Genomic DNA, 27,822 nt, shown 5'->3' with positions numbered 1-27,822 from the left:
AGCACTTTGGAATACCCAGTTAATTTCCCACAGTTTGAGAAAAAGCATATCATGACAATTTTTGAGATTTAGTGTCTAGAACTTAAAAAGCAAGAAACTGTAAAATGAGTAAGAACACATTAGAGGATCTTTAAAGTCCCTTCCAGAACTACCACACCATAAGTATATAGTTCAGTAACTTCTCTCATTACAAGCACTAAAAATTGGTGGTTTTCAAACTAGGTTCCCTGGTACCCCAGGGGGCTGCAGAAGTGCCTCAGGGGCTGTTAAGCTGAGGATAAGGAGGGTGCGCCCTCACCTTCTACCAAAGCATTGCGCTTTCACTTTTTCTCATGTTAAGAGTTCCATACACTATGATATAAGAGGCTCCTCTCTTCAAACAATTATCTGATTTTCTGAGTGAGCAATCAAATACAAAGCATGATGTTTATTTCCAGAATCAGTCCTTTAATAAAAATAGAAAACATTAACAGGTTGGCCAAGAAAACCCAGACCTTAACTCCTAATACAAAATCCTACATCTCCCTTGACAAAAAATTGCAGCGTTACATGAATAATGCGTCTAATCATAAATGGCTTTGGCACAACAAAGAGGATAAAGACAAGCCATCCACACCTGGAACTGACTTGACTCTTCTCTGTAGGGATGAAGATCTTTTGTAGTCAGCTAAAAACTTGAATAAGTCTTCATCACTCAGGCGATCTCCCTCCTGCCAAGAGAGAAGTCAGGGTTAGGGTAGATTCACCATACACCCCTGGGGTCGGGACCAAAGATTGATTTCTCAGAAGATTTTTATCTTTAAGTATTATTGGAACGTGCCTTTCGTAGATACGAGGCAACAACTCTGAAATCTTTTGGTCAACCTCTTGTCAAATATTCTTCCTCTACCACTCTGACTCTCTCAGCCTCTTCAGTCCTCCTGGAGACGGGGACTTTACTGCCTTCCTGAGGAAGGCTGTTTGACCATTAGTAATCCAGGCCAAAAGGTCCTCCCCCTATAACTTAAACCCACTGATACTTGTGTACTCCCTGAAACAAAACAGAAGAAAAGCTGTCTTCAAAGATGCGAAGATGGAGAGAGCAGCTTTGCATCTTTGTCCTGTCCTCATATTCTTCACATCTGTCTTGACTAAGAAGGCTTAAGCACACACACTCCATGCGTGTATGTGGGACAGGCATGCTGCTGAGGGATACGTGGGCATGAGCTCTGATCCTTACAGCAGCCCAGTAAGGAAGGTAGGTAGGTAGGGAGGGAGATCGGTGTGTCCTATTCCTAAGTACAGATGAGAAAACTTCGGCTTGTTTAGTCAAGGGCCTTGCTCCCCAAGGCAATACAGTTGGAAGGAGTTATTTCCCAAATAGAAACCCTTTCAGTCCCCTGCCATCTCCATCATGAGGCATAGCACACAGAACCCTTAGGATCTCTTCTGCATTTCAGTTTGTTAACATAACCCCTTGACATGCCCCATGAGAACTGCTTGAGCTGCAGAAAATTTTCCAAAACAGTGTCAAACCAAGTATAAGTCAAGTTGGTTTTTTTGGTAGTAAAACACATATCACGTAAAATTTACCATCTTAACCATTTTTGAGTATACAGTTCAGTAGTGTTAAGTACATTCACTTTGTTGGGCAAACGATCTCCAGAATGCTTTCAGTTTGCAAAACTGAAACTCTATACCCATGAAACAACTCCCCATTCCCCCCTTCCTGCAGCCCCTAGCCACCACCATTCTACTTTCTGTCATTCCACCTTCTATCTCTATGAATTTGATTACGCTAGGAAATTCTTCATTCTCTAAGTAGTCTCAATGATTTCTGAGCTAATAAAGAGCACTGTCTGTAACTGTCACACCCTGTGAGGAAGTAGGCAGCTCTGGAAAGCCCGCACGTGGAAAACGGGTGAGATGGACAACACCTAGGCCAAGAAACCCCAGGCCAAAGGGGAAGTGGATATTTTAGCCAGACTGTTTTCATAGCCTAATAAATGAATTGGCCATGATAGTTCAAATAGGATAGTTTGTGTTAATGGGAACCAGTCCTTCTCTCAATTAAAAGGGCTAACGTTCACTTAGCACTTGTCATATCCCAGGCACTCTGAGAAGAGCTTTACACGTCTCGTGTCATCGAACCCTCCCAAAAGCCACATCAAGCAAGTGTCATGATCCCTGTTTTGTAGATGATGAAACCGAGGCTCGGTGAGGTCGACTAACTTGTTCTCTTAGTCACTACATACACTCCCCCTCTGGGCTCCAGCACTCATGCCATTGTGAGGGGACAAAGCCAGACACACTGTAACAGGAAGAGATACCTGCTTGAAAAAGCTGTTAATGGTCAAGGTCTTGAAGTTGGATCCAACCCCATTTTCCTCCAAGGAGAAGGCTCTTTCAGAAAGTCTTCGAGATTGGGACAAAGTTTTCCGCTCACTCACAGAGCCTTTCCCTTTAAGGAAAACAATTGTCATTCTAAAGTTTGCCTTTCTGTTTGAATATATAGCAGTTATTAACTTTACCGTATGTAGGATATGTTGAAGCGCACTGAAGGAGAACACTGAACACGGCCATTCTTGTTTTGCATGACAATTTGCCTCCCCATCCCTGTTCTTAGACCCCCCGTTGGAGCCCCTAATCCTCCTCTGATCATAGTGAGAGCCCAGGAGCAACCACAGTGCCCTCCCACGTGGCGATCAAGGAGCAGGAGGAGTCCAGAACTGCAGCCAGAGCAGGGTCTGGCTAAATAATAAGCTTTATTTAGTCAACAGCGTTTAGTTTTGTTTTATTTTTATATTTACATTCCATTGGGAGAGGCATGTACTCAAATGCCCCTGCAGGCATTTGGGATTCTGGCCCGAACATGCTACGTACAGGTCAGCCTGAGTCCATCCTGGATCTGAGCTTTCTTCTGCTCTTGCTGTGTGGACCAGGCAGCAGAACTGAGTTTCTGCCTTGGCCAACCTGCCTAATGGTAATTAGAACTGAGTCACACCCAAACCTGAACCCTGATACTCTGCTTAGTTATTTCCTACCCCGTTTGAGATTTAGGTGAGGATTTTGTTACTTTTATACTGCAAAACTCAGGGGTTCTGTAGTGAATGGTCAAATTGCACAGAACTGTGATATTTCAACCCTGTCTTTGAACATTCTCTTACCCTTAATTCTTGTCATAATGCTGAACTGGAACTTCCTGCTACCACTGAACCACCTAAACTTGTCATGCTGCCTCAGTATAATACACGACATCTTTTGGTTGCTTCTTAAAAATCAGCCTCTGTAGTCAGGTTAATTTCTCCTTGACCCAGAGATGACTGAGGACCCAGCAAGCTCTATGCCTTAACTACCTAGTTTATGTGTCCTTTAAGCTCTATGCAGAACTCTTTCAAATAAGGCTACCTGGGTCTACATAGAAATTAGCATTTAAAAAAACCCACACACACATATTGTGGTGTGAATGTTGGGATGCACTAAAATGAGATTTTTTTCTTTTTTTGCGGTACGCGGGCCTCTCACTGTTGCAGCCTCTCCCGTTGCGGAACACAGGCTCCGGACGCGCAGGCTCAGCAGCCATGGCTCACGGGCCCAGCCGCTCCGCGGCACGTGGGATCTTCCCGGATCGGAGCACGAACCCGTGTCCCCTGCGTCGGCAGGCGGACTCTCAACCACTGCGCCACCAGGGAAGCCCTGAGATTTGTTTTTGATAAATCAGCAATAACCCGGGAGTTCTGACTGGTAATTATGCATCAATAACTCCAGGATAGCAGCAGCAATAACAAAATACCTTTTCCTCCACTCCTCTGGTAAAGGCAACATTTCAGAAGTGGCAGAGCTAAGGAATGCATGAAAAACTTCCCAAGAAATGTGACTGGAGACATAAATATTTGCTGGATACAAAGACATTTTAAAAAACAGAAACTCTGCCACAGGTGAGGGGTGATATTCTTGCAAACTCTGTAACCCTCTTGGATAGTTCCATACCCAAACTGTTGAGGGAATTAATAACTCAGATCAAGGGTTAGGTAATGGAAAAGAGAAATATGCTAAATAAATCAGAACAGTAACTAAATATTCTTTTGGCATCCACATTTTTCACTTGCCCTTGGCAAAATAAACTTTAAGGAACTGGAAATTTTGCTAGAAACCAGAGTTTTTCATTTTGAAGCCCTTGCTTTTCTTATATTTAGGAGCCAACCATGGTGCCTTTGTTGAACACACTACAAACTATATTATTATATTATCATATTTTCTTGTTATTTTCAAGAATTTTACTTTTAAGAAGAGATGGCCACTGAAAATTAACTCTTTAAAGTGTCAAACTGTACAGAAAATTCCAACCAAAAATCTTACTATATTTAAACTCCACAAAGTTCATTGTAATTGTCTTGGGGATCATTGTCCAATCAAGCATTTGTATTCCAGTCTTAATCATGTTTCATTCTATTCACCTACTTCTTCCTGCCCACCCCCCCCCACCTTACTGCACCCCCAACCCCCCACCAATCAGTAGCTAACCTCAGAGTTGGTACATTGGGGACCCCTTCCCTTCACACCACAGTTGAAAAGCTTACCAACCGTGGACTCCACATCAGTTACCTCCCTGTCGAGGGTAGAGACATTGAAGAAACTTGCTAAGCTTATGGGAGCCCAGGCAAAGGGCATCCGGTATTTCCCCAAACGTTGGCAGAAGGATTCAGCTTGAAGTTTTAGTTTTTCAATTTTTTCTTTACTCTAGAGGAAAATGGAAAGAGACAGCAGAAACAAACAATATGGCACAACATCATTCTCAATGGTGAAAAACTGAAAGCATATCCTCTAAGATCAGGAACAAGACAAGGGTGGCCATTCTCACCACTATTATTCAAGATAGTTTTGGAAGTTTTAGCCATGGCAATCAGAGAAGAAAAAGAAATAAAAGGAATCCAAAGCAGAAAAGAAGAAGTAAAACTGTCACTGTTTGCAGACGACATGATTCTATACTTAGAAAATCCTGAAGATGCCACCAGAAAACTACTAGACCTAATCAATGAATCTGGTAAAGTAGCAGGATACAAAATTAATGCACAGAAATCTCTTGCATTCCTATACACTAACAACAAAAAATCAGAAAGAGAAATTAAGGAACCACTCCCATTTACCACTGCAACAAATAGAATAAACCTACCTAAGTAAGCAAAAGACCTGTGCAGAAAACTATAAGACACTGATGAAAGAAATCAGATACAAACAGATGGAGAGATATACCATGTTCTTGGATTGGAAGAATCAACATTGTGAAAATGACTACACTGCCCAAAGCAATCTACAGATTCAATGCAATCCCTATCAAATTACCACTGGCATGCTTCACAGAACTAGAACAAAAAAGTTTACAATTTGTATGGAAACACAAAAGACCCCGAATAGCCAAAGCAATCTTGAGAAAGAAAGACAGAGTTGGAGGAATCAGTCTCCCTGACTTCAGACTATACTACAAAGCTACAGACCCTGTTGTACTGGCACAAAAACAGAAATATAGATCAATGGAACAGGATAGAAAGCCTAGAGATAAACCCACACACATAAAGTCATCTTATCTTTGACAAGGAGGCAAGAATATACACTGGAGAAAAGACAGCCTCTTCAATAAGTGGTGCTGGGAAAACTGCACAGCTACATGTAAAAGAATGAAATTAGAACACTTCCTAACACCATACACAAAAATAAACTCCAAGTGGATTAAAGACCTAAATGTAAGGCCAGACACTATAAAACTCTTAGAGGAAAGCATAGGCAGAACACTCTATGACATAAATCACAGCAAGATCCTTTTTGACCCACCTCCTAGAGTAAAGGAAATAAAATCAAAAATAAACAAATGGGACCTAATGAAACTTAAAAGCTTTTGCAGAGCAAAGGAAACCATAAACAAGACGAAAAAGCAACCCTCAGAATGGGAGAAAATATTTGCAAACGAAGCAATTGACAAAGGATTAATCTCCAAAATATACAAAGCAGCTTATGCAGCTCAATATCAAAAAAACGATTCAGTCAAAAAATGGGCAGAAGACCTAAACAGACATTTCTCCAAAGAAGACATACAGATTTCCAACAAACACATGAAAAGATGCTCAACATCACTATTCATTAGAGAAACGCAAATCAAAACCACAATGAAATATCACCTCACACCAGTCAGAAGGGCCCTCATCACCAAATCTACAAACAATAAATGCTGGAGAGGGTGTGGAGAAAAGGGAAACCTCCTGCACTGTTGGTGGGAATGAAAATTGATACAACCACTATGGAGAACAGTATGGAGGTTACTTAAAAAACTAAAAATAGAACTACCATATGACCCAACTACTGGGCATATACCCTGAGAGAACCATAATTCAAAAAGATACATGTACCACAATGTTCATTGCAGCGCTCTTTACAATAGCCAGGACATGGAACCAACCTAAATGTCCATCAACAGATGAATGGATAAAGAAGATGTGGCACATATATTCAATGGAATATTACTTAGCTGTAAAAAGGAACGAAATTGACTTACTTGTAATGAGGCGGATGGACCTAGAGTGTGTCATACAGAGTGAAGTAAGTCAGAAAGAGAAAAACAAATACTGTATGCTCACGCACAAATATGGAATCTAAGAAAACGGTACTGGTGAACCCAGTGGTAGGGCAGGAATAAAGACACAGACGTAGAGAATGGACTTGAGGACATAGGGGGATAGGGGAAGCTGGGACAAAGTGAGACAGTAGCACTGACATATATACACTACCACATGTAAAATGGATGGCTAGTGGGAAGCTGCTGCGTAGCACAGGGAAATCAGCTCAATGCTTTGTGATGACCTAGAGGGGTGGGATAGGGAGGGTGGGAGGAGATATGGGGATATATGTATACATATAGCTGATTCATTTTGTTGTACAGCAGAAACTAATACAATATTTTAAAGCAATTATACTCCAATAAAGATATAAAAAAAACCCACAACCAATATGGCACCAGCACCAAGTCAACTGTCTCTGCCATGGATATGACAGCCATCTCCAAAATCCCTACTCTACTGATTAAAAAGAGGGAATAGGCAGAAAAACAACACATCTCAGGCCAGAAGTCCAACTGATAAGGAAGTACAGAATAGAAAAGGAGGAATTTAAAGAATTAAAGAAAGCCTACATTCAATTATTAAATATACCTTCAGCTAAACAAACAAACAAACAAGCAAACAAAAAACCCAAAAGTATTGGGGCTTGTTATACTACCTAATCAACAAGTACCTCTTTTAGGTGCTAGCTACACTGGATTCGCATGAGAGAATCTTGGGAGAAAAGTTTTGTACATCATCTATCAAGCTCTTAAGTGAGCCTGTTTTTCCACAGTTGTCTTGGAAGATTCCAGAAAGATCTATAAGGGTTCCTAACAATCTCCTTATTAGGTTGACGACACTTCCAAAGTAATCATTCTAAGTTCAGGATAAAAGGTAGATTAAAAAAAGCAAGTTATCTTGAGTTCAATAAATCTTACTTGAAATTTATGAGTCTGCAGTAGGATGCTGTTAGGCAAGTCTTATTCCAAAAAGGCCATGTTTTAAAAATTATGTTGGAAACTTTTGCAAATGGGTGCTGAGAAGAGATGTCCTTTTCATGGCTCAGTACCTATGTTGTACTAATATATTTATGATGTACAGCAGTCTCAGCTAATGTCCAAATACCCAAATCAGAAAGGGTGGTGGCCCATGCTGTGGAGGAAGCTAGGGGAGCTGTGGCACTGTTCAGTTTCATGGGGTGTCTGTGGCCCTCCCAACCGAGCCCAGGCCTCAGAACCAAGACAACAGGACGCGTTTTTGCCCTAGTCAAGTTTTGTAATTAGACATTGGTGTGTACATCATCGTTTGCTGAGTTTAATAGTTTATTTCTTTAAAAAGTTGTCATCGATGAAGTTTCCCTTCCTTATTTTGTTTGAATATAATTTATTAGTGCTTCATATGGGGACACATTATGGACTAAACTCCATTAACTATTTTATGGGAGACTTCTGAAAAATACCTGCTTATTCTAAAACGTTACCATTTAGCAATACTCAAAATAGCATACCTTTCCACCATCACTTTCTTTGATAACCATGTAGGGTTCTGCACAGTCTCCAATCTCTCCCTGCTGAAGGACTTTTTCAATCTACCAACAAAAATAATATTAAAACAAAGCATGTGAATTACATTTGTATAATGGAATCTATGCAACCATCAAAATAGTGTCTTATGACAATATCTGATGACATCAGATGTCCATAATATATGTTTTTTGATTTAAAAAATTAGTACGAAGAGTATTACACAGTTTTGTAAAAAAAATCATAAAGGCATATTAAAAGGACGATAGATACACAGCAAATGTTAATAGTAGTTATCTTTGTATGGTGGGATTATGTACTGTCTTTATTTTCTTCCTATTGCTTACGTGTATTTTCTGTTTTTAAACAATAAACATGTATTATGCCTACAATAAAAAATACAATAAAAGTTATTTTTTAATACAAAACCCACAAGACATATGTAGGATGTTAATAGCTCATTTTGTTTATTATTGCTTACAACGTAAAAAAAGAGATATGACCTCTGTGAAAGTCAGGTTGGGGACTAAAACCTTCCACAAAATGAATAAATGAACAGAATAAATTATCTGTAATTGTCTCCCTCGTATTTCCTATTACGGCTGCTTCTCTGGACTTAACAGACTTGGAAAGGAACTTGAAAGCAGTAGGATGGTACAGCTTTTCACTTTGCTAACTGGCTGGTAATATGAATTACTACTGTCAAGCATCATCTTCCATCTTGCTGCAAGTGAAGGACCTGGCTGGCCATAAATCTAGGCACCATGTTTAAGAGAAAAAAAAGCAGAAATTTAAAATTGTCTAACCCTCTGCTCAAAGAAAATTTAATTTAACTTATGTGTGGAAGAGAAAAACAAATGGATTTAGTCCCATTAGTCTGTGTTAGTAGTTGAGATAATCCTTGAAGAAGAAGTTTGGGTCAACATATCCTAAAAGGCACACATTCTTAACAGGCACTATCAATTAGGCACCAAGTATTTAACCAGAAATACCCAAGTGATGGAGGGTGATTCACGGAGTTTCAAAGGAAATGGCATGGGGCTGCTCAACGAACATCTGTCTCAAGGAGACTGCAAGCATTAAGTCTCTCGTCTCACAGAGGAACTTAAAAACCCCTTCCCACTGCCATAGCCTGAAGATGAGGCTGATCCTCCTGAGAGATGCACCAGGTTGAGGCCATGGACACGTAACACTCGAGGTAGAAACTAACCCATTTTCCTGTTAGTCAGCGATCATTCAGCTATTCATTTGTTTAGAAAACATTTGTTGAGTCCTTTCTGTAGGGTAGCTGTTGGGGAGACAAGGTGGTGAACATGACAGGCCTGGTCCCTATCCTCCTGAAATTGATGGTCGGGAGTTTATACAGCAAATTGGAAAGAAGCTAATTTTTCCATGAGGTCAGTGGACAGAAGTGTGGTCTTTAAAATGAACTTTGAACCGAGATAAAGAACCTTCTGATTAGAATCCTGAAGCGAAGAATGGGAATGCCATGACTTTGCATCTAGAGCATGGAACCCACAGGAGAGGGATCTCCAGAATTTGGAAGGAGGATCCAGATTCGACCAGATGAGCAGATACGATTCCCTTCACCGAGTTGGACAAGGCTAACTTCAGGTACTTTGCGAGAAGGAGCTGCCGGCTGCTATGAGAGCCTACTATGCGGTCCTTCAGCACTGATACGTAAAAGAAACGCCTGAGTCCTCGTAACCATGGCAGGCAGGGGAAAGGGGCATATCAGAATTGCCTGGGAATTTCTTTAAGGTAAAGAGGCTACCCTCAGCCCTATTTAGAGGGAAAGAAGCAACAACTGTGGTATTACAATAAAGAAAAACAAATCAGAGGCAAACCAGGGACTGTCTTACTGAGTAGATTTAAATTTCTTAACTCTATCCAGACAATTTAGAGAATGTTTATCACTGCCAAATGAATGCATTTATACATCTGAAAATTTTGGAATATACTTAGTAATAGTCACCCATAGGTAACCACTGATATTTAGCAGACTACCATGGGTTACCCAAAATAAAGTCATCCACTGAGAACTGGAATTGGAAATAAAATTTGGATCTATGGAACTGGTATTGGCTTCTTTGATTTCCCAGGCTGGAGTGAATTTTAAAAGTAACTGCAGGCTGCTACAGTTTGCTAGAGTGGACTTTAAGCTAATTTTCCTGTATGTCTAAGTAATATTGCAATGAAAAGGACACACATTAAGTTTGACAACAAGAGATGTGTCTTTTTAGCAATAGAATTTTAACTCTGTTTTCCAGAAACTTCAACAAGTTCCCTTCAAGCTATAATGACCTTTCAGAATTTTTGTAAAACGGTGTAAAGGGAGCTAGAATGGAAGGACATCTGCCTCTTGTTAAGTGACCTCCACATCACCTGAAGTTTTTGGAACCTGTATGCTACTCTCATGGGATCATGGGGGAATCAATGAGATTATGGACATAAAACACTGTGCTAACTAGAAAATGTCCCAATCCTAGAATGCTGGGTGTACATGAAATTAAAACAACAGGACTTTTTTTTAATTTGAGGGTAAAGAGTCTATGAGACTAATTATTTGGCTTAAAGTAGATAAAATACTCAATGTTTGCTGTTAACTTCTAACCAGCCATTTTGGTGTGTAGAGAAAGTCTCTGGTTTTCTTACATCAGCAAAGAGTACAATCTAGAATGAAAGGTCTTTCCACTCAGAACTGCCCACAGATTTTGACTCTCGCTAGACACACTCAGTCTGTGAGATGGTGATGAATAAGGGAGAGTGAAGCTTGGACACTATAACCCACACCTCAAACTGTCAGAGCCTGGATTTTTGGACATTTAACTCTGGGTCTTTAGAAAAATGTGAACATGTTTAGGAGACTCTATCTGAGATTTTTCTCCACAGCAGCATCCCAGAGCTGGATAGCTGAGGGTGGTTTCCTTGTTAGAAGGAAGGGTGTCTATACATGCCAGACTTTATTCTGTAATCACAACTACTCACTGAGGGAGGTGTTATGATCTCCACTTTACAGATGAAGAAACTAAGTCTCAGAAAGGTCAGGTAATTGCCCAAAGTCATATAGCTACTAAGTTGCAAAGCCAGGACTCAAACCTAGGACCCTTTGACTCCAAAACCCATAGTCATTCTAGTACCCAACACAATTTGCTCGTAAAGGAAAAGGAGTAAAGTTGAGAGGGAAACAAAGCGAATCTCACAGAGGACATGTAATATTTTCTGATACCTCTTTCACTCTAAACATGCACTGGGAGTAATGCAACAATGAGAACATCAGACTGTGCCAATCAGATTGTGTTGAACTACCTTGACTACTAGGTAGATGTCCGAGGATGGATAGGTGACTGAGAATACCGCAGATCTTGCCTGACTGGACGTGGCAACAGAGGGCGTGTGAGCACGCAGAAATCCTTTGAATTGGTCAGAGTTCAGGTCACAGTGAAAATTTTCTGAGATCTGTAAATGAGTGGCAAAATGAAAAATGAGTTATACGTATTGTTCTCATGGTCTAAACATGTTAAAAAAAAAGTGGAAAAGACAAACCCACCAGGTTTCACCAAACAAATAAGTATAACCGTAGACATGGTTTATGACTAGCAGCTGCTGGAAAATCTGATACGTATTTTGTCACAGTCTCTAGATATTTCTGAGTCATTTGAGAGATGTTCTTTGAAACATTAAAATTTGTATCAACCCACCAGTATCTCCTGAATTTCAGTGATGTGCTAGGTACTGCATTGAAGAAAAGCAAGGCATTACTTTGGCTCTCAATTAGTTTACCATCGAGAATGAGGGAAAAGGCAAATGCATACTAACTACAGTAAGAGCAAAATATAAGTGACCACACTCCTACAAAAAAGCGCTGTGGAAGTTCCCGAGGGTGAGAGGTCACATCCAGTTGGGGGGGATGGGGAATGCTTTCCATGGGGGAGGCATGTGAGATGGACAGGCCTTGGAAGAAGGTTCCGCCAAGCAGAGCTGGAGGGGGACTGCGTACCAGGGAGAGAGTGCAGCACAGATATCTCAGAGGCTGTAACACGGGGAGTGACTTTAGTTCACATCAAGGAGCCTGGCTTGACTCTGCCTAGGCTCTCGAGGGAAAGAAAGCAGATGAGAGCCATCCTGAAGAAAGCCGGGCATGGAAGCTGAAGAGTTTGCTTTCGATGTTGCAGGTAGTGAGTATCCATTACAGATTTCGAGCAACAGCATGTCACGATGAAGGCTCCTGAGCTCAGCGGTGCGGCGTTACTTAAGAACCGCTGTAGAGTTGGGTTTCCCCTTCACCACTAATAGATTTACAGCCAAGAAGCGGCTCCCGGGCAGAGACTACATTTGCCAGCCTCCCCTGCAGAGTTAGGAGTGAGCGCGTGACTAGATTCTTTCCAGCGAATTGTGAGCACAAGTGATGATGTGTCTAACTTCCAGGCTCCAACACCACCCCACACCCCCACCATCTTTCCCCCTTTTTCCGGGGGCCGTAGCGGCAGTGACAAGAGTGACTGGGGAGGGCATATACTGAAGATGTATGGAGGAGACACTGCCACTTGGGTTCCCGAATGCCTGAGTGGAGGAGACCACTGTTGACCCCGCACCTCCCTACTCTGGATTGTTAAGAGACAAAGGCAGAAAATTCTCCTTCTTCTAGCCAAGGGTTCTCCATATGTGGCCCCCTGACCAGCAGCTTCAGCATCACCTGGGGACCTGTTCGAAATGCAAATTCTTAGGCCCCATCCAGATTTACTGAATCAGAAACTCTGGGGGTGGGCCCACCATCTCTTTTAACAAGCCCTCCGGGTGATTCTGCCTGTGCAAATCTGAGCTTTAAACCACTGTAAACCATTTAAACCACTTAAACCATTAAATCATTCAGCTTTAAACCACTGAATGTGTGTGGGGGAGGTCTTCTTGTTTTAGCCGTTTACCTGCCCTGATCAATACAAATCTTAGTGACCATTAATATTTATTCAAAATATACACACTTCCTTAGCTACTGAATGGTTATGGGTAGAGGGGCAGAAACGTCTCCTCTGGTTTTGCTATTTGTGCCCTCCTCTAGGAGTTACAAAACGACAAAACATGAAGACATTCATGGAGAAATCTTTTCAATTAAAAGCACAATATACTTGGTGAGGTCTCTACCTGATGGCAAATTTAGACTTTCATTGCACAAGATGCCTTCCATTCATGATAAGCCTGTCTCACAATGCAAAAAACTCCCCAACTGAGGAAACATTACATGCACTGGGCTTGTTATAGCCATGTTTACATTGCTTTGTTTTATGTGTAACCCCATATGTCACTATTTCACTTCTCTATCTCAGCCAGGCTACCACCTCCAGCCGACTTTCTCGTAAAGGTTCTTCAAAGAACATAAATTCCCAGGTCACTTCTTTAAAAACTGCAAAGGCAACAGAACTGGACATATCAGAGGTCATTTGCTTTCAAATCTGATGTGGTTTTCCTACATAGAAGTGAGATTTAAAAACATGAACCCCAAGACAACGGACAACATGCTATGCCCTCAGGGTTGGGCTATTTTTTGCTGTCTTACCTTTTTCCTTTCTTTAACATCGTAGAGGGCAATGCTGGCAAACAGAGGCTCAATTTCGATCTCAAACCTGTCAGAGAAAGAGAGAAAAACATATAGTTTTAACTTAGATAATTCTGAATTTTCTGAAAGTGCCTGGATACATAATCTGGTTAAAAATGTAAGTTGTTTTCAGAAGTATTTGGGTAGCTCTATGCATGTGAGAATCACACTGGAATGTTAATGGAGAAATATGGGAGGTTCATGGAAAATTCCTAATCATTTGAGATCATGGTGGATGGTACGTTCTACCCAAAAGTGCTTGCTGGTGACCCTGCAACAGAGAGCGGGTGGAACAGATCCTTGGTCTGATCCAGTACGGCGCTTCTTACCACTGTAGCTGCTGTGTTCTCAGAGGATTGAGTCTCTGTCTTAGCTAAAGGTCTTGTTTATAGTTTACAGATTACTGCTAGACTAGAAAGCTCTATTATTCAATTTTAAGGGCTGGGGCTTTTCAGCTAGTACAAAAAAAAAAGTTCAGTTGCTTTTCTTTAGGTTAGGTTATGATGTGTGTGAATATCTGGCCCTTCCTAACTCCACTGCCAGGGCAGCTGCTGACCTCAGGTGGAGGGAGGGGATTGAGCACTGCTGATAAACACCGAGGTGTGTGGATCCAATGAGAGCTGGAAATACGGCCCTAATTGCCAATTCCCCCAGAAATGGTGGGTTTGAAGAGAGGGCATCCCCAAAGCATAATCCTGCCACACGTTATAGGATGCACATGGAGCAGAGATGTTCACCTTCCAAACTTCCCAGGTTAACAATCCATGATACTGCCGCTAAGAGCCCTAGTAGTCAGGCCCTGGATCACCGTTATGGCAGAAGTCAGGTAAATTAGGTCAAATTTTGTTTCAAGGCATATGTGAGAGGATGGCCTTATCATTGGATAGCTTTGTGTAAAAAGAGGACTTTTGAAGAAGAATATTTGGGCAGAGGTAACCACAGACAAGAGTGAGTCGGTCAAATGGCACTTTTGGAAATGAGGCAGTAAGGCATGATGGCAAAGGAGGGCACTGAGTCAGACAGACCTGGGCTCTGTTCCCTCTCCCACTGCCTGCTAACTCTGGGATCTTAATCAGGTTACTTACTTTTCCCAGTTGCATTTATTTATCTGTAACATGATGAAAGGACATCTGCTCTTCCCATTTCCTAGGACTGTTGTAAGCATTGTGAAAGATAATGTGTGTGAATATGCTTTATAAACAATGTCAAGGAACACCATTATCCACAGTAGCCAAAAGGTGGAAGCAAACTCAGGTGTCCATCAAGGGATGAATGGATCAATAGAATGTGGTATAGGCATACAATGGCATATTATTCAGTCTTGAAAAGAAAGGAAATTCTGACACATCCTACCATATGGAAAAATGTTGAAGACACTGTGTAAGTGAAATAAACCAGTCACAAGAGGACACGCATTATATAATTCCACTTTTATGAGGGAATGGTGGGAGAGAGAAATGGGAATTATTGTTTAGTGGGTACAAAATTCCAATTTGGGAAGGTGAAAAGAGTTCTGGAGATGGATGGTGGTGATAGGTGTACACCAGTGTGAATGTACTTAATGCCACTGAAACACCACTCAAAATGGTTGTGATGGCAAATTTTACATCATGCATATTTCACCACAAATAAAATTTAACATTATCATTAAATTTTTACTGTTCATATTTAAACATTCTAGGTTTACCTATAAGAACTTGCTTTCTTTTATCCAGTTTATTTAAAGTAGTGAAAGACAGGATGATCTCTTTGGTTCATCTCCCCTATTGCAGGCATATGTTGGTATGAATACTATTTAAGATACTGGTGGAGTAGGTCAAGTATACGTTGAGCAAACACTGCGATTCTACTTAATTTCTGCTTTGGCAGTTTTGGGGAAAAATAACTAGAAACTACACTTCACAATTTTCATCAAGAGAAATCCAAGTGACTCAATTTGTTTTTTTAATAAAATTACATGACTATCTTAGTGACCATGTGTTCCCACCTGTGAGAAGAGCTACCATTTATTTATGGAAAACATCTAGGAGACTTAGTGTCATGCATCACAGGGAAGAATTCCTCCAATCCCAAAGGGCATAGTTGCTGTGTCGGATGAGCTTCCTGTGGTGGGTGGGTGAGTGCCTCAGACAATAGGGTGGATTTCCTGAACAATGAATGCAGAGGGGGACGGATCAGCCACTTCCACTCAGTCCTCCTGCTGAAGGGCTAGGAGGTTCCCCCTTCCGGGTCAGCTCGCAAGGGCTAGAGTTTGCCTTTCCGTACCCGTTGCTTGATACAGAGCTCACTTATTGGCTGCTCATCTCCGAGTACAGGACAAAACGTCCGAACTCCTCCCCCCATCCTACTGGTAAAACTGGCTTAAGGAGGGTGTTACAACATCAAGAGATCTCCACACCTGTGTAAGCAGTCATGCTGGCTTGTGTTCTGAGCAGAGAATTCGGGAGGCTCCGCAACAGAATCAGAAATTTCTGGCACATGGGAACTTTGAGATCTGGTCTCACTACTTCAATTACAAGAACTCAAAATCCCAGAGATGTCCCCAGGGCTGAAACATAGTCTTGAATCCAGAATCCAAAGGCTCTAATTGCAAACCAGGTGCTGCCTAAGGGGTCCATGAATTGACGTCAAGAGATGGATGACCTTCCTAATAGGGTATGAAAAAATGTTATGCTTATGAACTTTTGCCTTGGTAGAGCATTCACAACTTAATATCTTCAAAAGAGCCTAGGAAGAAGGGGAAGAACTAATTCTCTAAAGCAGCAGTCTGCAAAGAGGAAAGGGAGGCAGGCAAGCACTCCAGGGGGTAGGCAAGACAACCCACTGGCACGCAGGAAGAAAATACTATCATTTATTTTTATTTATTGAGTTCATCCTTCAAAATGCCTCATTTATGTATGTTTTATAATATATATAACATTTAATAAACAAGTACAAAATGAATACACACATGCAGAGGATGTGTGACTTCTAAATACAATCAAAAAATATGGAAACAATTGCTTTAAAGCAAATGCGGCCCATGAGATGAATCCAGATTTCAGACATGTTCTTTTTGAAATGTGTGGTACTTAAGAAGGAAATGAGAAAATAGTTAAGAAGTCAGGAAATTATGCAGAAAAATCTGGATTTCTAGCTTCTCTTAAAAAAAAAAATCAGACAATTGACCAAAATGGGCTTGTTTACTTGGATGGCAAGAATTGGCCCTAGTTAGTAGTGGGTGCCCCGTTGAGATAGTTTGCTGCAGTCCCCACTACTCTATATTGTCCACTGGCACTGAGACTGAATTTTAGTTGCATTTTTCATTGTGTTTTAACAGTGGTGTGCTGGTAAATGTTTAACAAACAAGCCTCTAAAAAAAAAAAAAAAGGCTCTAATTGGTAGCATTTTCTGAGTTCAGTGTTGTAAATATTTTCACCATGGCCAATTTCAAGCTACCAACGTGACTTCACTGAATAAAGAGTTGGGAAGAGAAGTATGCAATCAGCTCTCAGGAGTTAGAGCGGACTCCAGCACGCCAGTGGCTTTTACTGTTATTTTTCTTAATGTAGGCCACTTCACTCAATTAATTACCTACGTGCCTAACCTTAGTGTTTTGCCTTCCCTGTCATAGAAGAATGACTGTCAAAGGCTTGGCAGGATTAGAATCTGGGACTAGCTGACTTCAAACTCTGCTCTTTCTACTACCTCACAGGGCACTGTTAAAAGTGTGTTGGGCGTCCTCCCCGATTCAAGCTCTGAGGGTAAAGACACAGTCTGTATTTGAAAGGCAAGACAGATCTCAATGTAGTGATTAGTGTCTGCTCATACTTACTTCAGGGTCAGCAACTTGACCAATATTCTGTTGCCCAGATGTTCCTTAGGACAGTCTGGTACCGGACGTATTTCCACAGCATCCTCCTATTGTTAATCACATTGTAAAAGAAATCAGTAGTGAATTCCCATGAAGAGTTCCAGTTGAAGTTAACTCGGGGAAGGGAAGGCTGCTAGCCACCATGCAAGACAGCTTGCATTTGCTTTATTTCTAATTGCAGAATAACACATTGACTTTTACAAGACAGTTTATGACCCAACCCCTATGCTTCAAAGTCAGCATTTACAGCCAACATTTTCTCCTTTCAGAAAGCCAAGCATTTAAGACAAAGAGACCGAGGGAGGAAGGAAGGAAATGTGAACATGGATATGGCTTAGTAACATCCACCAGATGGCAATGCAAAATCTTACACCTATTGTTGACTTTTTTTTTTGGCCGGTTCTAAGGACACAGAATATTTCTCCTGCCAAAGGCTTTACTAGTAAATATGTGAGTTTCAGATTTGAGATCTGAGTCAGAACAGTTCACCTGAGGCTATAAACCATTAAAACTATAATACAGTGTCTTTCTCGGTTTACTGTTTTCTTAAACAGATGACAGAGATTTGGGGTTGAATTTGTAGGTTCTAAATAGACGTGTCCAGCTAGAACTTGCTAAAGTTCTAAGTATAGAGAAGCTTAGTAATGACAAATTTAAGAGATACGTCTGTCTATTTTACTACATAGGGACCAAGGGACTTAAAGGGAAGTATCAAGTTCCTGTTGTAACTTTTAACATTCAAATGTGAACTATCACAGTATCTTAAGTATAGTCATGCATGCAAAGATCAACAGTGCCAGTTTCCCTGAGAACTTTAATTCTTGCTCTTGTAGTAAGCTATACAAACTCTGATGAGTGGTCTGCAGCTCACAAGGGTACAACGAATAGAGCCATGTCTAATTGTATTTTCCTGGGCTATAAATGATATCCCAAATACCCCACAACAACCAGAAGAATTTTAAAATTCTGTTCTGATACCTACACTGAGCTGAAGTTGAGAGACTTCAGCTCAGTGTAGGCATCAGAACAGAATTTTCAGGGTGATCAGAACAGACACATCTGAAAGGGAAGGGGCCCCTTATTGGGAAACAACCTCACCGTAAAGACATTCATGGGTTTCCAAGACTCCCTTTGGTCTGGATTCAGAACTTTGGGATCCTTTTTAAAAAGCTTTTCACTTGGAAAATTGTAAACATATACAAAGGTAGAGAGAAGAACGTAACAAACCACATTTACCTATCACCTAGCTTTAACAATTTCGACTCATGGGCAACTTGGTTTCATCTATACTCCCTCTTACTATCTTACTACCCCATTCAGTGTTGGAAGCTTAGAAGCAAGGCCCCACCTATCATATATTTTCATCTGTGAATATTTCAGTACAGATCTCTAAAAGATAAGGACTTTTTAAAAACACGTACCATAATACTATTATTACTTTTTAAAAATTAAAAATAATTTCCTATTGTCACGAAATACGTAGTCAGTTCCAAACGTCCCCAGCTGTCTCAGTGTTTTTTACAGTTAGTTTGTTAATTCAGGTTCCAAACAAAGTCTACATATTCATATGTTTCCTAACTCTAATCTATATGAATTTCTTGCACCTTTACGGTTATCTGAAATGAGAATGAATTGCCAATAAAGCAGAAGAGGAAATGTGAAGTGGTACTGGATACCCGTCGTTTTCCTCTTCCTGGGAGGAAACAGATATTTACAACGAGAGAGAGAGAGAGAGAGAGAGAGGGAGAAAGGCAGAGAGAGAGAGAGAGAGATCATAAGAGAGAAAGGGATATATGAGAGATGATGCTCTTCCATCAGCTGACCCAAGGATCCTGAGGCCAACTCTACATCTGCCTACTTGTGATTTCATTATGTGAGCCAATAAGTCCCTACCTTTTTTCCAAAATTGGTTTTTACTTGGGTCCCATTACTTGCAACCAAAAGAGTCCAATGCAAACTCCTCTACGATTTGGAGTATAGTGGCACCCTTTTTATTGATCAACACATAGGATGCCTTTTACAGAATCAGAGTGAATCAGGGAAAAAACTCACCTCATAGAAGCTTGGTGGTTGAATTCTACTTTTGCCTCCCCTGTATACTCAGTCATAATTTGGATGTAAGAGTTCACCCCTCTTCCAACTTTGTTTCATCGGGAAATAAAGTGATAATAATATAAAATAATTTCACTAATGTGGTGTCAAAAAATTCAGCACTTGTAATCATTTCATGGTAGGCCAGAAAGTTACCCCTTTTTCTACAGGACTTTCTCTGGAGAAAGTACAAGTTACAAGAACAGATGCAATTTCTGTGTGTACAACTCCAACACATTAAAGGGCTGGTATAGAAGCCCTCTAACATTTTAGACTTAGCAATTTCCAAATAACCTATACACAATCACAAAGCATTCCTCTCCACTTAGTATGGCAGGCCCCATTAGGACATCTGCTAGATCATAACTTTTAGTCTCAATTGAGTTTCTGCATTGTTTAAAGACCATAAAACAAAATTCCTTCAAAATAGTCTATGATTCATCCTTGTAATCAAGCCTGGATATCCTCCCATTTAATCTCATGAAGGAGACTTTAATGAGCTGATGTCTCACTGGAAGTCTTCTCCTCACCCTTTAACTGTTTTCTCTCTACTGGTGTCCATTTGGGATCTTTATTACCTTTTGGCACCTCCATCATGGAATTGGGAGGAAGAAGAATGCAAGTGAAGGTCATATCAGTCAGATATAATATTTTTTGACAAAGTTGGTAAGAAGTTTTAAAGCTGTAGATGGAAACTGAAAAGTTACAAGATGTGATTGTTTATGTCATCTTTGGATTTCCATTAGGTGTGCTAATATACCAGGTAGCCATATATAGATAAATAAACAGTTAAACATAAAATTTGGAGTTAATGGGTTTGGATTCCCCATTCTATAATTCAATTTACCTGCTGTATCTTGAACAAGTTATTTAACCTCTCTGATTCTTACTTTGTAATCTGAATATGGAGATGATAACACTGCCCACATAATTCATATTTATTTTTAATCTGCCTCATTCAGAAGAGGATTCGAGGCCCCTGACAATTAAAAAAAAGGATCTGAGGCCATTGCAAATAAAATAAATAGACGAGAAAACCAAGGTGGTTGGAAAATAAGGATGAGAAAAAAAGAAAGCTGAAGTAAATTCAGGACACCAATAAGTAAGCCACCAGATTTAGTAGAGGTGAACAGAAATTTGACTCCAAGTAACGAATTCTGTGGAGCTGATTACAAGATATGACAATCTCTAAGCATACAGGTTTTCTCAGTGGGAGCATAATTCTTCTTTGTCTGAAGGCTTGAGGGACCATTTTTTTTAGATCCTCTTTGAGGCAGGTGCTGCATGATGAGTAGGTCAATATCCTCAATAATATTTGCACAGTGGACATATCATATCAAATAACTGCTGTTTCCCTTATTGTCTTTTTTTGCTGACTACTAGTAAGCTCATCGAAGGGCAAATAAGCAAACAATACACAGGGGTGGGGGATTCACAAGGTGTGAGAATGAGGCTCCCTGATGGTTTTGATTGATCCTAAGATCTCATTTCAAATACATAGAGGCATGGAAGGATGGCATATCTTTTATGCAAAATTTCCCTAAATCTTATTTCTCGCAACTCAGCTTTTAATAAAATTTGGACAGCAAAGATATATTGTGGTAATCCGTTTCTGGCAAGACGCAGAAATGAAGATATTCTGACATGCAGAACGGGAGACTATGAGCCTCTTATAAAGGAGCCTGAGCAGGCCTGAATAACGGTCATCTGCCATCCCATCCAAAGTGCCCCCAGGAGCGACCACAGGCAAAGCCTAAATCGAGTTGTTTCAGGTCAGCTCCACTATACAGAGTAGACAATCAAGATCCGGGTGTTCTATGCATTGGGAAAACGGCTATGATTATTTTCGACTGGAATGTTTTCACAGCAGGTTTCTCTGGTTGTTCACAGAGACCATCCAACAAAAACCAGAAAATCTTAACAAAGCACTAACGAGCATCAAGGATTAAGTAATACATGTATTGACAGATTAGCCACAAAACACACCTTCAAGTAACTCAATGGTTTGACTGGCTGAGTGGGCTGACTGCATGTAGACCCTTGGAATGTTTTGAGGATTAAATGAGACAGTATCAGTGAAAGTGTTTTGTGAAGCGCTATGAAAATCCTAGTTGTTATTAAGGAACCTCGTCTGTATGATTGATCAATAATTTGCTCTGCTGTTGCACAGGCTTGCCTTAGTGAAAAGAACAGCCCAGAAATCACAGAAGTAAGCATCCTGACATTACTATACAGTAATGACAAACAATAATATTTTCCTGGAGGCTCCCTGTGTCTTCACTGAAATTCTCCAGCATAAAGATGGTCACACCCACCTCATCCACTGACGGGTAAAGGGCAAAGAGCTCGGCCTGCCGATTGGTCCTCCGGGCCTCCTCATTCTGCTTCTCAAAGTCCTCGGCACTCACTTGTTGCACGAGGTTTTTCAGCCGCAAATCAGGCTGCAGGCTGCGGAGGTCAAAGTCACAGGCAGTGATGGGGCCTTTCCCAGATACATCGCACAGCACGTTCAAGTGGCAGGGGCCTGCCTGTGAAAAAAGACGTGTCTTGGTGAGAGAGATCGTGGGTCTAAAATGAGAACTAAAGGGTCTGGAATGTCTCAAGACTGCTCCAATGTGAGATTGCAGAGTTGGACCTCAAAGAATTTCTGACAAGAATCACATCATAGCTTCCTGGACTGGGTATCCTAAAATTAAATGTATCCTTCCTGCCTGGAAGCAGGTAATTAACTCATCAGATGTAGATACACCTGTTCTTGAGGAAAAGTTTGAAAACAGTTCTGTATTGCTGTTAGTTTGGGGCATGTTCTTTTCTGGAGATTGGGAGCCAAACCTCTTATGAACCCTACTCATGTCTTGTGCTCAACCAGAACAGAACTGGAATAAGGTGTTTAAAAAAAGCAGAGACTGGCCTGGGGAATAAAGGGACCTCATCCTAATCCCAACTCCAGAGCTTGGCTTTCGAAACTGGAAAATGAAACTATCTGTGAGAAGCCTTCCAAATTAAATTTTATATAAACTCCAAAGCTGAATAGTATGTTTCCAAAGACAGAGATGTGGGCATGGGAACACTCTCCTACAGGACTGTAGTAACAGTTACAGGAATAAACACCAGGAAAAAAAAAAAAAACGACTGTTTGCTATTCCAGCAGTATTCACTCAGCTGCAGTGTGTTTGAAAAAAACTGTCTTATTTCAGTCACAAAGTGGCCACTTCATTCCACTATAAATGTCCTGGAAATTGGGAAATGGATACCTAACTACAGACTTGGCAAAAAACATACAATCATAATGAAGAATATGTCGTAAGAATAATAGATGGATCTGTTATAAACACCTGTAAAATTTACAGTAAAATGTTATTCTCAAAGTACTATTAATGGACATACTACTGTACAATATCTCCATAATACATATTTTTGGTGACATCTGTCTACCTCATAAAAGTGTTACTCTCCTAGATCGTAAATTTTATCTAAACTGAATGTGTTAACAATAATCAATGGTAATACTTTAATTATTAATACTTTTGTTCATCTCAAAATTTGTAAGACGCTTGGGAAACTGAATTGGATTTCCCAACACTCTTTAAAAGGATGTAAAGATGTAGACAGAGAGATAGATAGATAGCTACTGATGCCTTTATCTATCTTCAGAATTTATTCTAAGGCCACAACTGGACAAGTGAGCAAAGACGTGAGGACAAGAGTATCTCTGGAACTCTGTAATAACAAAATAATAGAAACAACCTAAATGCCCCCCTCAAAAAGAAACTTTTCAGGTTAAGAGATCTTGGAACTCTCATACAGTGGAACATTAGGCAGCCGTTAAAAAACAGAAAAATGTGCTGCCATTGGAAGAGAAAGATGATCATAGTATATTGTCTTGTTAATAAAAAAGGAAATTATACAATATTGTATATAATATAATTTTTATGAAATATTATGTGTATCATGGATTCACATCATATATATATTTAACTTATGAAATTCAGGCATTTGGCCTCGCAATTCCACTCAATAAGGTGCATAAAAATGATTGAAAAGGGCTTCCCTGGTGGCGCAGCAGTTAAGAATCTGCCTGTCAATGCAGGGGACACAGGTTCGATCCCTGGTCCGGGAAGATCCCACATGTTGCGGAGCAACTAAGCCCGTGTGCCACAACTACTGAGCCTGCGCTCTAGAGCCCGTGAGCCACAACTACTGAGCCCGCGTGCCACAACTACTGAAGCCCGCACGCCTAGAGCCTGTGCTCCACAACAAGAGAAGCCACTGCAATGAGAAGCCTGCGCACCGCAACGAAGAGTAGCTCCCGCTCACCGCAAATGGAGAAAGCCCGTGCGCAGCAACGAAGACCCAACACAGACAAAAATAAATAAATTTAAAACAAATGATCGAAAGGGAGGATGTTGCTGGACTGAGCCTCTCTCCATGATGAGTATTAGTCTGATACTTAAAACCACACCTCTCTTGTATAACTTGGCTCTGAAACCCAGCCGATGACTTGAGTGCTGTGTTAGTGTGCTGAAGAAATGAGTGTGCTTTATGGCTGTGCTGGACACTCACCTTTTGAATTTACCCTTTTCTGCTCTGCTCTGTGGTGCTGGGTCTGCAACTCAGCAAATCACATTTCTGCTTTGCTCCTTCTCCCTTTAGGTTCTGCCAACAGGGAGCACTCCAGGGAGACTGGATGGCTGGGGGAGGGAGAAGGGACTGACCCTTTCCTCTCTGCCTGCAGTTTCTCTCACCTTGGTTGTGGCCATTGGTCCTAGTCTTCTGTTTCTCTGGCACTTCCAGAACAGCCCTCATCTTACCTTCCTTGGAGGTATCAGCACCAACTGGGCAATTCCTTCTCCCAGGAGGTCTAAGTCCAGACTCCCAGCCCCTGTGAGGTCTCTCCTCTGACGACACCATTGACTAGGCTGCACCCCCTCCTCAGATATTTGAGTCCTAGCTCTGAGGCCCCTCTTCTGAGCTGCTAGGTTCTGATAACTCCAAGCTCCTCCCACTAGACCCATGGTTCTCAAACATGGTCCTGGGACCAGCAGTATCAGCAACTCCTGGGAAATGCTATTTAGAAATGCAAATTCTCGGGCTTTCCTGGTGGCGCAGTGGTTGAGAGTCCGCCTGCCGATGCAGGGGACACGGGTTCCTGCCCCGGTCTGGGAGGATCCCACATGCCGCAGAGCGGCTGGGCCCATGAGCCATGGCTGTTGAGGCTGCGCATCCGGAGCCTGTGCTCCGCAGCGGGAGAGGCCACAACAGTGAGAGGCCCATGTACCGAAAAAAAAAAAAAAAAGAAAAAAGAAATGCAAATTCTCAAGCCCCACTCCAGACCCAGTGAATCAGAAACTCTGGAGTGGGGCCCAGCCATCTGTGTTCCGACAAGCCCTTCAGGGGGTTCTGATGAAGCTTAGGTTTGAGAACCACTGCCATAGACCCCAGGCTTAGGGTGGCGCGCTGTTTCTTGTAGTTACAATTTCTGTATGACTTCAATTTTCCTTTTTGGTTCTCGCAGTCCTCCAAAAGGTGTTAACCATTTCCCTATGTTAAATTTCTTCTGTGGAAATACCTAGTGTTTCTTCTGTCTGACTGATACAAGGAACAATTTAGGTGGTCACCTACATGATGAAAGCTGAATTTAGTCAAAATTACCAATGAAAAACCCCTGAAATTTCCCACAGAGGACAGCATACAGATATCCCGTTCCTCAGTAAGCCCACCAGGTTCAGCACTGGAATTGATGGAGGATTCCTCTGCAGAGATAAGTAGTCAGCCTGACTGTAGTTTGAAAAATAGGTATTATTTAAAACCTCTAGTCATATTCAGCATGGTGAGATGCTTGTGTTATGAGGGCACCTGGAAGCTGAAAACTATACCGGTTTAGAAGAAGTCCTGTGAAAACTTGGCCACATTTCTTCCTCTCTGTTTTATTTTCCTTACCTATAAAATGGACAGATTGGACCAGAGCACTGGTTTTTAGAATCTTTTTAAAATTGTGTCAAGTATATATGTAACATAAAATTTACCATTTCATCATTTTTTAATGTACAGCTCAGTAATGTTCATTGCATTCACACATTCACATTGTTGTGCAACCAGTCTCCAGAACTCTTTTCATTCTGTAAAACTGAAACTCTATACCCATTAAACTATAACTCCTCATTCCCACCCCTCCCCAGCCCCTGGCAACCACCGTTTTACCTTTATATATCTATGAATCTGACTACTCTAGGTACCTCATATAAATGGAATCATACAGTATTGGTTCTTTTGTAACTGGCTTATTTCACTCAGCATAATGTCTTCAAGGTTCATCCCCACGTTGTAGTATGTGTCAGAATTTCCCCCCTTTTTAAGGCTGAATAGTATTCTATTGTATGTATATGCCACATTTAGTTTATCCATTCATCTGCCCATGGACACTGGGCTGTTTCCACCTTTTGGCTACTGTGAATAATGCTCTATGAACACAGGTGTATAGAGCACTGACTTTTAAACTGTAACTACTCTGTAATAGTAATAATAATAATAACAACAGCAGCAGCAGTAGCCAACTTTTATAGGGTGCAAAGTGTGAGCTGGCATTGTCTTAAATGCTTTACACACATTAACGCATTTAATACTCAAACAACTTCATGAGTTGGGTACTTTTATCATCCTTGTTTTCCAGGAGAGGAAACTGAAGCCCAGAGAGCTGAGTTATCCTGTCTGAGGTTATAGAGTTGGTATGTGATAGACAGTCTGCCTCAGTGTGGAGCTTCCAATCATGCTGCAGCCTGCCTTAGGCCTGGGGACACCTCTGAGTCTCTGCAGGAATCATTATAGGGATGGGCCCAATTCCCCCCCTCCCCAGTTAGAGCCCCTCCACTTTTATCTATTTTCATTTGAACACCAATGTCTATAGCTACAAACAAGTTTGAAAAAAAATATCACTGACTCAAATGGTAGAATTCCTCCTATTCCAATATTCTATGAGTCTAGCCTTTTTATTAGTTTAAAAAAAGATCGACAGCATGCCATGGAAGAATGTCCAGTAACCTGGCAACCGTGTTTGTTGATAGGAAATACCTGAGAGCTGGGTTCACTGCACTCCAAGGTTTCTGACTCAAACATCTGTTTCTGAAGCGTCTTGTGAAAATCTTTTCGGGATCCAGTCTTTTTAAAGCCGCAAATCTCTGAACTTCCTTGGTTTCTTTCATTGTTGTTATTAAATAAGAGAGAGTGTGGAAGGAGGGAGAGGGAGAGAGAGAGAGAGGCAAAATCATTAGATTAAAATAAAAGTAATGGCTTAAGTGCAGACATGGTGCTGAAGATCTTGTAAAGAGAGGACCATTTGTAATTCTTCACATCTAATTATGCACCAGGCCTAACACAAGGCTCTGTTGTAATGACATACAAACTTGCCTCCTGGCTGGCTCATTATTAAAGGCAGGAGTGGCCTGGGAAAATGCCACTTCAGCGGTGCGGCCATTTCAGCTGTGGGGCATTTGGCTCCAAGCTGAAGCTAAACTATGACCCTAGTGTAAGAGGCTGGAATAAATCTAGCGAAGGGCAGACGCAGCGAATAAAGGTCGTTTGAAGATAAAAATAGAGGAAAACATTTAATCTCCAAATCAATGTTCTTAGTAATGAATAAAAAAGGCAGGACACAGCTAAGAAAAAATAGAAATAAATGATTTATGTACCGAAAGTCTTTGCTGCTATTCTCAGTCCCCACTCCATTAAACTTGTGTTTAAAAAATGTTGCAAATATTATATATCACTTATATGTAGACTCTAAAAAATAATTCAAATGAATCTATACAAAACAGAAACAGACTCACAGACATAGAAAACAAAGTTACGGTTACCAAAGCGGAAAGGGGGGGGGTCATGAATTAGGAGTATGGGATTAACAGATACAAACTACTACACATAAAATAGATAAGCTTATTTTTGTGTATGGTGTTAGGGATAATTTCATTCTTTTACATGTAGCTGTCCAGTTTTCCCGGCACCACTCATTGAAGAGACTTTTTTCTCCATTGTATATCCTTGCCTCCTTTGTCATAGATTAGTTGACCATAGGTGCGTGGGTTTATCTCCGGGCTTTCTATCCTGTTCCATTGATCTATATTTCTGTTTTTGTGCCAGTATCATATTGTCTTGATTACTGTAGCTTTGCGGTATAGTCTGGAGTCAGGGAGTCTGATT

At 41.0% G+C, this 27,822-nt stretch overlaps 1 protein-coding gene across 1 annotated transcript in view; it reads right to left on the bottom strand.

The window, feature by feature from the left end:
• The window catches only part of DOCK8 (dedicator of cytokinesis 8), a 172,284-nt gene that overhangs the window by 113,250 nt on the left and 31,212 nt on the right, over positions 1-27,822 (bottom strand). The window contains exons 4-12 of the mRNA XM_082655932.1: positions 26,698-26,821; positions 21,945-22,157; positions 17,500-17,585; positions 13,647-13,713; positions 11,402-11,551; positions 8,077-8,157; positions 4,560-4,719; positions 2,310-2,440; positions 617-710 (exon numbers count right to left, since the gene is read on the bottom strand). Of these exons, the coding sequence (XP_082512058.1) occupies positions 617-710; positions 2,310-2,440; positions 4,560-4,719; positions 8,077-8,157; positions 11,402-11,551; positions 13,647-13,713; positions 17,500-17,585; positions 21,945-22,157; positions 26,698-26,821 (1,106 nt within the window). The remainder of the gene's footprint in view (positions 1-616; positions 711-2,309; positions 2,441-4,559; positions 4,720-8,076; positions 8,158-11,401; positions 11,552-13,646; positions 13,714-17,499; positions 17,586-21,944; positions 22,158-26,697; positions 26,822-27,822) is intronic.

This window comes from Grampus griseus (genome assembly GCF_964374135.1).
Source record: "Grampus griseus genome assembly, chromosome: 6".
NCBI classification, from domain to species: domain Eukaryota; kingdom Metazoa; phylum Chordata; class Mammalia; order Artiodactyla; family Delphinidae; genus Grampus; species Grampus griseus.
This window is presented reverse-complemented; position numbering and strand designations above follow the sequence as displayed.